This window comes from Hypanus sabinus, chromosome 2 (genome assembly GCF_030144855.1).
Source record: "Hypanus sabinus isolate sHypSab1 chromosome 2, sHypSab1.hap1, whole genome shotgun sequence".
Classification (NCBI taxonomy): Eukaryota; Metazoa; Chordata; class Chondrichthyes; order Myliobatiformes; family Dasyatidae; genus Hypanus; species Hypanus sabinus.
In genome coordinates, this window is record NC_082707.1 from 194,361,810 (window position 1) to 194,374,860 (window position 13,051).

General features: G+C 40.7%; 1 protein-coding gene across 2 annotated transcripts in view; it reads right to left on the reverse strand.

Annotated features, from left to right (window-relative positions):
• LOC132389583 (latent-transforming growth factor beta-binding protein 2-like) overlaps window positions 1-13,051 on the reverse strand; it is a 408,009-nt gene that overhangs the window by 285,248 nt on the left and 109,710 nt on the right. For both annotated transcript variants that reach the window (XM_059962068.1, XM_059962075.1), the window contains exon 5: window positions 11,205-11,375. In XM_059962068.1, coding sequence (XP_059818051.1) covers window positions 11,205-11,375 — 171 coding nt within the window. The remainder of the gene's footprint in view (window positions 1-11,204; window positions 11,376-13,051) is intronic.

Below are 13,051 nucleotides of genomic sequence, written 5' to 3' on the forward strand. Positions count from 1 at the left end.
CTGTTATGTCTAAAACAACCGAACACCAGAATATTGAGCTGCCCTTCCTGCCCCTCCTGCAAACAAGTTTCAGTAATGGCTACAACATCATAATTCTAGGGATAGATAAGATAGAGTCAGAGAAGTTGTTTCCACTGGTAGGTGAGACTAGAACTGGAGGACATAACCTCAAGATTTGGGGGAGTAGAATTAGGATGGAGATGAGGAGGAAGTGCTTTTCTCAGAGTTGTGAATCTTTGGAATTCTCTGCCCAATGAAGCAGTGGAGGCTACCTCAGTAAGTATATTTGAGAAGGTTGAATAGATTTTTGCGTAGCAGGAGAATTAAGGGAGATGGGGAAAAGGCAGGTAGGTGGAGATGCGTCCATGGCCAGAACAACCATGATCTTATTGAATGGCAGAGCAGGCTCAATAGGCGAGATGGCCTACTCCTCCTCCCATTTCTTGTGTTCTTAGATACCTCACATGGATTTCTGGAGTAAGAACGATCATGTTATTTCCTTTTTATTTATATAAGGAGCTTCTTCTCATTGCTAACTGAATTATTTTCCAACATTTACATAAAACATATATAACTGAGTATGTGTTTGGTCTTCTGCTGCTGCAGCTCATCCACTTCAAGGTTCGAAGTGTTCTGTGCTCAGAGATGTTCTTTTGTGTACACCACTGTTTAAAAAGTCAGCTTGAGCCAATCGGGCCTTTCTCCTTTAACCTCCTTCATTGACAAGGTGTATTCACCCAGAGAACTGCTATTCAATTGGTGTTTTGATTTTCAGACCATTCTCTATGAACACTAGAGAGTATTGTGCATGAAAATCCTAGATCAGCAGCTTGCTGAGATATGAAAAACAACTCAACTGACACAACAATCATTTCACAAAGTCACTTAGAACACATTTTAATCTGAACAACAACTGAGCCTCTTGACCATGTCTGCATGATTTTATTCATTGAGTTTCTGCCTCATGATTGGCTGATTAGATAAGTGTATTAACATACAAGTGTGCCTAATAAAGTGGCCACCGAGTGAATATGCAAACTATGATAGTTTGCCACTTTAAAATTAATAATGTTACAAAGGGCTAAGCTGAGCCATTAAGAAATATGTTCAAACAAATAATTTGTGAATGTTCTTCAACACTATAATTCTGAAGCAGTTAACTAAACGTTCACATTTTCAGTTTGCACAATTAATAAAGTGATCTGCCAAGAATATATTGCACCAGTCATTCTTGACTCCCACCCCAAGACGGGTTTATAACATTAGGGATGTAACTTCAGTGATACTTAAAACTTTAATAGCACTCCATTACTCTAACTTTCAGACACAATGAACTTCTAGCCGTCTAGCATCTAATGCTTAAAACAACCTGGCAAACCAGAAAAAGATGTCTGAAATTACAACATAAAATTCCACAAGGAAATGAAATGATAATGCAGTGTTGAAAAATAATACAGACTATACTGGTGTGCCAAGAAATTAAATTATATGGTATTGTTTCTCCCAAAATTATTGTAAAACATTTTCATAAGCTATTTGTGCCAAAGTGCATCTTGTGAAATCCAAAAGCAATTTCCAAAAAGAGGAAAAAATTGTAATTCCACTATTATAACGAATACAGATCAAAGTGGTCAATACTCCAAAGTTCCCATTTTATATTAATCTCCAAGTCAAAGTTCTGGAATAATTTCATAAAATGTTGAAGCTCAATAGAAATACAGGGAAATATAATAAAATGAAGTAGATGGGAGAGGCAAGATCTAGTAAGAATCTGGGTTGTTGTAATGACAGTGGGTAGACAGAGAGGAGACAGTTGGGCACTGAGCATGATGAACATATAGGAGATAGACAGATACAACCCGGTGGGAGAGAGAAGGAAACTGGTTGAAAGCGAGTTGGTGGGGGGGGGGGGGGGGGGTGAATCGCAAAGAATGGGTTATGCAAAGGGACCTGGATGGATAAAGAGGAGAGAAAAACAAATAGAGGATATAGAACATAAGACATAGGAGCAGAATTAGGCCATCTGGCCCATCAAATCTGCTCTGCCATTCAATCATGGCTGATCCTTTTTTTTTCTATCTCCTCCTCAACCCCAGTTCCCAGCCTTCTCCCCATAACCTTTGATGTCAATCTCTGCCTTAAATACATCCAACAACCTGGCGTCCACAGCTGCATGTGGCAACAAATTTCCCAAATTCTTCACCCTTTGACTAAAGAAATTTCTCCACATCTCTGTTTTGAATGGACACCCCTCAATCCTGAGGCTGTGCCCTCTTGTCCTAGCCTCTCCCACCATGGGAAGCATCCTTTCCACATCTGCTCTGTCTAGGCTTTTCAATATTCAAAAGGTTTCAATGAGATTTCCCCTCATCCTTTTGAATTCCAGCAAGTACAGACCCAGAGCCATCAAACGTTCCTCAGGTGATAACCCTTTCATTCCCGGAATCATCCTCGTGAACCTCCTCTGGACCTCTCTGATGCCAGCACATCTTTTCTAAGATGAGGAGCCCAAAACTGTTCACAATACTCAAGGTGAGGCCTCACCAGTGACTTATAAAGCCTCAGCATCACATTAAGACTCAAGATGTGCAAGCTACCTGAAACTGGAGAATTCAATGGTCATACTGATGGATGGTAGACTACCTAGGCATAATATAAAGAGCTCTGTCTCCCTCTCTCTCTAGAGACAGCTTATTTGCTGATGTCCATTATAAATCCACTGATTCTCACAGGTACCTGGACTATACCTCCTCCTACCCTGATACCTGTAAAAATGTCATTGCCTTCTCTCAGTTCCTCCATCTCTGCTGCATCTGCTCTCAGGATGAGGTGTTTCATTTGAGAACTAAGGAACCATTCTCCTCCTTCAAAGAAAGGGGCTTAGCTTCCTCCACCACATCCCTTCCATTTCATAAATGTCTGCCCTCACCCCAACTTCACCAAGAATAGGGTTCCTCTTGTCCTCACCTACAACCCCATCAACATCTGCATGCAAATGCATAATTCTCTGCAACATCCTCCATCTCCAGTGGGATCAAGTGCCACAAAACACATTTTGCCCCCACCCCCCTCCACTTTTTGCTTTCCACAGGGATTGCTCTCTTGTTCATTTGTTCTTCTCAACTAATACCTGCCCCTATATTTCCTCCCTCACTATATTCAGGGCCTAAACAGTCCCTTCCAGGTAAGGTGACACTTCACCAGTGAGTCTGTTGGGGTTATCAGTGCTCCTGCTGTGGCCTCTTGTATATCGGTCAGACCTGACACAGATTGGGAGACCGCTTTGCTAAGCACCTACTCTCTCACCGCCAGAAAAAGCAGCAAATCCCAGTGGCCACCCGTTTTAATTCCACTTCCCATTTCCACTCTGGCATGTCCTCCTGTAGCCTCCTCTACTGTCACAATGAGGCTGCAGTTGGAGGTTGGAGAAGCAACACCTTGATTTTCCAATTGGGTAGCCTCCAGCCTGATGGCTTGAACATCGATTTCTCGAGCTTCTAGTAAAGCCCCACCCCCTTCACCATTCCACTCTCTCGCCTTATCTCCTTATCTGCCCATCACCTCCCACTGGTGCTCCTTCCCCTTTTCTTCCTTCCATGGCCTTCTGCCCTCTCCTATCAGATCCCCCCTGCTCCAGCCCTATAGCTTTTTCACCAATCAATTTCCCAGCTCTTTACTTCACTCCTCTCGCCCCACCCAGTTTCACCTATCGCCTTGTGTTCTTCCTCCCCTCTCCCCACTTTCTTACTCTGACTCCTTATCTTTTTAATTCAGCAGTCCTGATGAAGGGCCTCGGCTCAAAACATTGACTGTACTCTTTTCCACAAATGCTGCCTGGCCTGCTGAGTTCCTCCAGCAATTTGTGTGTGTTGCTAGAAAGTGAAGAGCAGCATTTGACCTCACCTTGATCATCCTTGCCTGGTGTCTCAGGGATAGGTGTATCTGCACCCACGCTACCACCCACCACTCTGCCACCAGTCCTACACTCCTCCAGTGGTACTCCACACACATCATACCCAAAATCATTTGCTCCAGCCAGATTAACAAACTCATTCTCTGCTGCACGTTCAACACTCACAGGTATGGTACAAAAGTCTAGGCATCCAAGCTTTTGCACAGTACTGTAAGTACTTTATTAAATCTACTTTGAAGCTGCATTCTTTGTGGCACTCTATAATAATTTTTCCCATCACCACTCAAACTTCTAACGAAGTGCAAAGAGGTCACGTAGATATTTGTCACAAAGATAGAGCCAACAAAGTCAACTACCTCTATTCGGCAGCCCAATAAGAGGCAAGAACAGGCCACAACAATGAGATTTTTTGCAGGTCAGTGATGCTTGTTTAAAAGGTGTGCTTCATGGGGATTTGGGTTCATTCTGGCAGCCCAATCAGTGGCAGGAGAAGGCTACAGAGCCGAATCTTCTCGCAGGTCGGCGATGCTTGTTTAAAAGTATCAAAGGGGCAAACGGGGTTTCCATTGTTGGGTTGGCAGCTGATGGAAGCAGGCCTGTACTGAGAGCAGGAGTTTCAGGCATTGGCTCAAAAGAGGCGTTGGCTCTGGATAAGTTTCTGTTAAGGTTCCTTTTCTCTCTCTTACTGTACCTAATGCAGTAAATGCTCGTTGTGTGTTCTTCATGCCAGATGTTGGAGTTCAGGGAGACCAACAACTTCCCAGGGAACTACATCTGCATGAAGTGCATCCAGCTGCAGCTCCTTAAAGACTGTGTTAGGGATCTGTAGCAGCAGCTGAATGACCTCTGGCTTGTATGCAACAGTGAGAAGATAATCAGAGTTACAGGGAAGTAGTCACCCCTAAGTTGGAGGAGGCGAGTAGCTGAGTGACTGTCAAGAGAAATGAAAACATGAAGAGGCAGTTAGCGCAGAGCACCCCGTGGCCATTCCCCTCAATAGTAAGTATACCGTTTATACAGTACATAAAGGACTAAAATAGTGGATTGAATATGTGCAAGATATGAAACAATATAAATTAATTTACAGTGCAGGTTGAAATTCTACAGTGGTACAATGTCGTGGGCATCATGAAGACTGGCTGAAAGAGGAACAGAGCTAGGGGCTAAAAATGAAGCAGACTCAACGTGCTCAATGATCTACTTCCGCTCCAAGAGCTTAAAAGGTTATAAGACCCTAAGACATAGGAGCAGAATTAGGCTATTTGGCCCATCAACTCTGCTCCACCATTCAATCATGGCTGAGCCTTTTTTCCCCTCCTCAAGCCCATTCTCCAGCCATCTCCCTGTACTCCTTGATGCCATATCCAGTCAATAATCTATCAAGCTCTGCCTTAAATACATCCAATGACCTGGCCTCCACAGCTGTCTATGGTAACAAATTCTACAAATTCACCACCATCTGGTGAGAGCAATTTCTCCACATCTGTTTTAAAAGGGCTCTCCTCTGTCCTGAAGCTGTGCCCTATTGTCCTATACTCTCCCACCATGGGAAACATCCTTTCCACATCTACTCTGTTTAGGCCTTTCAACATTCAAAAGGTTTCAATGAGATACCCTCATCCTTCTAAATTCCTGCGAGTACAGAACCAGAGCCATCAAATGTTCCTTGTATGATAACTCTTTGATTCCCAGAATCATCCTGGTGAACTGCCTCTGGACCCTCTCCAATGCCAGCACATCTTTTCTAAGATGAGGAACACAAAACTGTTCACAATACTCAAGGTGCCTTACAAAGGCTCAGCATCATGTCCCTGCTCTTGTATTCTAGACCTCTTGAAATGGAATGCTAATATTGCATTTGCCTTCCTCACCACCGACTCAGCCTGCAAGTTAACCTTTAGAGTGTTCTGCACAATGACTCCCAAGACCCTCTTCAACTCACATTTTTGGATTTTCTCCCCATTTAGAAAATACTCTGCAGATTTATTTCTACACCAAAGTGCATGATCATGCATTTTCCAACATTGTATTCCATTTGCCACTTTCTTCCCCATTCTCTTAATCTGTCTAAGTCCTTCTGCATCCTATCTGTTTTCTCAACACTACCTGCCCCTCCACCAATCTTCGTATTATCTGCAACCTTGGCAACAAAGTAATTTATTTTATCATCTAAATCATTGATACACAGCATAACAAGAAGCAGTCCCAACAACAAACCCTGCAGAACACCACTAGTCACTGACAGCCAACCAGCTGAGGATCCTTTTATTCCCACTCACTGCCTCCTACCAATCAGCCAATGCTCTAACCATGTAAGTAAATTTCCTGTTATACCATGGGCTCTTAACTTGGTAAGCAGCCTCATGTATGGCACCTTGTCAAAGGCCTTCTGAAAGTTCAAATATACAACATCCATTGCATCCCCTTTATCTATCCTACTTATAACCTCCTCAAAGAATTCCAACAGGTTCGTCAACAAGATTTTCCCTTAAGGAAACCATGTTGACTTTTGTCCTATCTTGTCCTATGTCACCAAGTACTCCACAACCTCATCTTCAACAACTGACTCCAACATCATCCCAACCATTGAGATCAGCTAATTGGTCTATTATTTCCTTTCAGCTGCCTTCCTCCTCTCTTAAAGAATGGAGTGACATTTTCAATTTTCCAGTCCTTTGGCACCATGCTAGAGTCCAATGATTTTTGAAAGATCACTTCTAATCCCACCACAATCTCTAAAGCTACCTCAATCAGAATCAGAATCAGGTTTATTATCACCTGCATGTGACGTGAAATTTGTTAACTTAGCAGCAGCGGTTCAATGCAATACATAATCTAACAGAAATAGAAAAATAATAGTAATAATAAATAAAACATAATAATACATTAACAAGTAAATCAATTATGTACATTGAACAGATTTCTAAAAAATGTGCAAAAACAGATACTGTATATTTTTTTTAAAAAGTGAGGTAGTGTCCAAAGCTTCAATGTCCATTTAGGAATCCGATGGCAAAAGGGGAAGAAGCTGTTCCTGAATCGCTGAGTGTGTGCCTTCAGGCCTCTGTATCTCCTACCTGATGGTAACAGTGAGAAAAGGGCATGCCCTGGGCGCCAGAGGTCCTTAATAATGGACATTGCCATTCTGAGACACCGCTCCCTAAAGATGTCCTGGGTACTTTGTAGGCTAGTGCCCAAGATGGAGCTGACTAGATTTACAACCTTCTGCAGCTTCTTTCGGTCCTGTGCAGTAGCCCCCTCCATACCAGATAGTGATGCAGTCTGTCAGAATGCTCTCCACAGTACAAATATAGAAGTTTTTGAATGCATTTGTTGACATGCCAAATCTCTTCAAACTCCTAATAAAGTATAGCTGCTGACTTGCCTTCTTTATAACTACATCGATATGTTGGGACCAGGTTAGATCCTCAGAGATCTTGACACTGAGTAACTTGAAGCTGCTTACTCTTTCCACTTCTGATCCCTCTGTGAGGATTGATGTGTGTTCCTTTGTCTTACCCTTCCTTAAGTCCACAATCAGCTCTTTTGTTTTACTGACATTGAGTGTTAGGCTGTTGCGGCAGCATTCCACCAGTTGGCGTATTTCACTCCTGTACACCTTCTCATCACCACCTAAGATTCTACCAACAATGGTTGCATTGTCAGCAAATTTGTAGATGGTATTTGAGCTACGCCTAGCCACACAGCCATGTGTATATAGAGAATAGAGCAGTGAGCTAAGCACACACCCGAGGTGCCCCAGTGTTGAAAGTCGCCAAGGAGGATATGTTATCACCAATCAGTACAAACTGTGGTCTTCCAGTTAGGAAGTAAAGGATTCAACTGCAGAGTGAGGTACAGAGACCCAAGAACTGCAACTTCTCAATCAGGATTGTGGGAATGATGGTATTAAATCCTGAGTTATAGTCAATGAACAGCATCCTGATGTAGATGTTTGTATTGTCCAGGTGGTCTAAAGCAGTGTGGAGAGCCATTGAGATTGCCGTGATCTATGCAATGGGTCCAGGTTCCTGCTGAGGCAGGAGTTCAGCCTAGTCATAACTAACCTCTCAAAACATTTAATCACTGTCGATGTGAGTGCTATGGGGTGATAGTTATTAAAGCAGCCCACATTATTCTTCTTAGGCACTGGTATAATTGTTGAACACTAGGGTGAAATTCATCTGGTCCAGGTGACTTGTGTACCCTTTGGTCTTTGAGCTTTTTGAGCATCTTCTCCCTTGTAATAGGAACTGCACTCACTTCTCTTCCTTCACACACTACAACATCAGGCACACACTGAAGTCACACTGTGTCTTCCAAAGTGAAAACCGATGCAAAATACTCATTTAATTCATCTGCGATCTCCTTATCCCCCATTATTATTTCCCCAGCCTCATTTTCTAGCAGCCCTATATCCTCTCTCACCTCTTAGCTTTACATACTTGAAAAAGCTTTTACTATCTACTTTGATATTGTTTGCTAGCTTGCTTTCATATTTCATCTTATCCCTTCTAATGACTTTTTAGTTGCTCTCAGTAGGTTTTTAAAAGCTTCCCAATCCTCCAACTTCCAACTAATTTTTGCTTTGTTATATGCCCTCTCTTTTGTTTTTACATTAGCTTTGACTTCCCTTGTCAGCCACTGTTGTACTATTTTACCACTTGAGTATTTCTTCATTTTTTGGAACACATCCATCCTGCACCTCCTCATTTTTACCAGAAATTTGTGCCATTGCTGCTCTGCTGTCATCCCTGCCAGCAGCTCCTTCCAATTTACTTTGGCCAACACCTCTCTCATACCACAGTAATTTCCCTTGCTCCACTGAAATTCTGCTATATCAGACTTTACTTTCTTCCTATCAAATTTCAAGTTGAACTTAATCATATTGTGATCACTGGCTCCTAATGGTTCGTTTACCTTAAGCTCCCTGATCTCCTTTAATTCATTACATAACACCTATCCAGGATAGCTTATCCCCTAGCTCAATGACAAACTGGTCTAAAAAACCCATCTTATAGGCACTCAACAAACTCATCCTTTGGAGATCCACTGTCAACTTGATTTTCCTAATTTACCTGCATGTTATGATCTCCCATGACTATCATAACTTTGCTCTTTTGACATACCTTTTCTATTTCCTGCTGTAATCTGTGGTCCATACCCCAGCTACTGTTGGGATACCTGAATATAACTGCCATCAGGGTCCTTTACCCTTGCAGTTTCTTATCTCAACCCACAAGGATTCAAAATCTTCTGCTCCTATGTTATATCTTTCCACTGATTTGTGGCCATCCTTTAGCAGCAGAGCCTACCTTCCTATCCCTGCATTATAATATGTAACCTAACTAAAGATTTTAAGACTTGTGTACCTGATATGAGAAAATGGGTTTAATATAGATGGGTGCAACAGTCAGCTGAACTAAGTGGGTCAAGGACCAGGTTCTGTGCCCAGTGACTTTGACGACTTTCACTTTTTTTTTAGCTATTATATTTATGTCTGAACCAGTTAAGTTTCTGGATACTAGTGACCACCAAATAGCGAGAGGCAGGTATACAATAATGATAATGGCATTTAATGACCAGGGGTTGGTTACATTCTCCATTGTTGGAGTTTCAGCTGTGGTGTGACACATATTTTGTATGACAGTTATCAAAATGTCAAATGAGGTATGGACCTGAATGAAGTCTCACTCTGACTACATACACGCTTCATTTTCTGAGGAGTTGCAAATGGAAATGAGCATTGTGAAATCATCTGCAAGCTTACTCACTTCTGACATTATGATGGAAGAAGCTGCTGAATGAGGTTAGGACACTGAGCTGAAAAACTTTTACAGCAATGTCTTGGGGCTGGGATAACTGATCTCCAGAAACTACATACATCTTCTTTTATGCAAGATGTGAATCTAGCCATTGAGTATTTTCCCCTTGATTCCCAGTAAGTTTAATCCCACCAAAGTGCTTTGATGTAACACTTAGTCAAATGCCATCTTGATACTTTGGGCACTCACTCTCACCTTACTTCTGGCGTTCACCTCCTTTGTTTACATTAAGGAAAACTGGAATTGTAGTTCTTGAAAAATTTAAACTGAGAATTAATGAGTAGGCTATTTGTGAGTAAGTGCTATCTGATAACACTATCAACAACACCTACTGCAAGGGCACATCATCTATCTCTTAAACTACCTGGACTGAGACCTTCATAAAGTCAGAAATATTATAAATTTGTCTGACAAAATGGTATTATTTTAAAGTATATTAGAGTAGCAATGTATAGAATATTACTATACAGTAGAGTTGGTAGAGCTGCTGCCTCATAGCCCTGGTGACCCAGATTCAATTTTGATCATTGAAGTTTACTGTAAAGAACTTGCATGCTCTTTCAGGGAATGCATGGGTACTTATTCCCCACCCCGAATAGCACTCTGTGCTCCCCTCAGTTCTGAGGTTTCCTCCCACATTTCAAAGATATGTGGTTTGCTCGGTTAATTGTTTATTATAAATTGCCACTAGTAGATTGGCAAGTGTAGGTCAGGTGGGGGTGATTGTTCAGCAATATGGAGAGGGTAGTATTTGTCTATATTGTAGATTTGTTGGCTGAAAAGCTTCTTTCCATGCCTTGTGAATCATATGGCCTGAAGATCTTTCAGAATATATTGATGAACATAGCACAATCTATTTGCAGCTTTTACTGTACTGTGGACAGTGATTACAGGTTATAAAGGTGAGTACTAGTCTAAGTCCATTGAAGTATAACACTTGTTATGCAACAACTTCTCATCATGGGACTTTGATTATTGAAGACAAAAGCCATACCTTGGAATAAAGCCTGTGGAGTGAGGTCTTCAAATAGATCTACAGTCAACAAGATACACCAAGAGATTGCATCAAGAGAGGCTATTTCTTTGTCACACTACCAACATCCTCCTCCTCTCCCTCTTGTTCTTCCATCTTAACCTTCTCTTCTTGCTGGAAGGCTTCAAGCAAAGGATGATTCCTCTTGTTGGTAATGAGCAAATGAGACCCAAATCTCAAAATACCTCGTCTTACAAAAGAGCTTTTCATAAGAGTCTATGTCTGACCAAATTAATTTTGCCTTTAACTGCCCTTAACTGTCCGATCAAACATTGTAGTATTTTAGTCTGAAGTTACAAATTATTCTGCCAGATCAACTGAATTGCCACCTATTGCAGTTGGTTACTTGCCAGTAATTTACAATTCTGAATATAGCTATAAATAAATTAAGACTTTTATATTTTACAAAATCAGTAACCATATATTTACTTACAGATTCGAAAGCCAGATTTGGACACAGGACCATAACCATTTTCACTGTAAAGGGTGGTCGGATCACCTTTCTTACAATTGTTGGTACACTTCCCATTTCTGCACTGGCGTTTGCAAATTGTCGGTGTGAAGACTATTTTTATTGTTCCTACATTAACTGTCAGATTTGCTCCTGCAAGATATAACAAGTACAGAAGATAAGCAAAATATAAACTTGAAAAGCTTGTCAAAGTGATTTATTTATTGAGATACAGCATGCAGTAGGCCCTTCTGGCCCTTCGAGCCATGCTGCACAGCAACCACCAATTTAATTCTAGCCTAATCATGGGACAATTTACAATGACTAATTAACCAATCAACCAGTATGTCTGTGGACTGTGGGAGGAAACTGGAACACCCAAAGGAAATCCACACAGCGATGGAGAGAATGTGCAAACTCCTTACAGGCAGTTTTAATGCCATATGAAAACAGAGAAAATTATATAGTGTGCAAAAATATTTGCCATGGAACAAAGTAGACATTAGATATGGTGTCAAGTATGATGATATGTGGAATGATGAATGTTAACATTGTACCGAACAAAAAAGTCACCAAAACAGCAGAAAATTGATAATGTTCATATTGCACATAATATGAACATAAAAAGGCTACATAATTGAAGCTCTCAAAATTCAAATCATATCCAATATGACTAATATATAAAGAACAAAAATAATCTTCACATTGTCTAGCTGTTCACAAATTGGATCCAAGTAAAATGCATACTTGACCTTATCACTGCCAATCGATTTTTAGTTTACATTCAGACACATGTATTTGATAATGATATTTTTTGCATGTACAATTTAATTTCAAACAGATCGAACATTGATATTAAACCATGCATTTCAATAATCATCTTAGTAATCAAAATAAATTTCAGAGATAATATATTAATCAACAGTTTATAGATGGCCAAAGCATTTTCATATTTATAATAATAATGTCACCAACGGAATTAGGAAAGCCAGGAGGAGCTACGAAAATTCCTTGGCAAGTAGGATTAATTTAAATTAGTTTCAATATAATTATGGAGAAGGATAGGACTAGACCCAGGGTTGAGATTTTTGATTGGAGAAAGGCTAACTTTGAGGTGATGCGAAAGGATTTAGAAGGAGTGGATTGGGACAATTTGTTTTATGGGAGGATGTAATAGAGAAATGGCGGTCATTTAAAGGTGAAATTTTGAGGGTTTAGAATCTTTATGTTCCTGTTAGATTGAAAGGAAAGGTTAAAAGTCTGAGAGAGCCATGGTTTTCAAGGGATGTTGGAAACTTGGTTAGGAAAAAGAGAGATATCTACAATAAATATAGGCAGCACAGAGTAAATGAGGTGCTCGAGGAATATACGTAACAAGTACGTAAGAAGAATCTTAAGAAAGAAATTAGAAAAGCTAAAAGAAGATACGAGGTTGCTTTGGCAAGTAAGGTGAAAATAAATCCAAAGAGTTTCTGCAGTTATATTAAGCAAAAGGATAGTGAGGGATAAAGTTGGTCCCTTAGAGAAACAGAGTGGACAGCTATGTGTGGAGCCAAAAGAGATGGGGGAGATTTTGAACTATTTCTTTTCTTCGGTATTCACTAAGGAGAAGAATATTGAATTGTGTAAGGTAAGGGAAACAAGTAGGGAAGTTATGGAAACTATGACAATTAAAGAGGAGGAAGTACTGGCGCTTTTAAGGAATATAAAAGTGGATAAATCTCCCTAACAGGGTATTCCCTAGGACCATGAGGGAGGTTAGTGTAGAAATAGCAGGGGCTCTGACAGAAATATTTCAAATGTCATTAGAAACAAGGATGGTGCCGGAG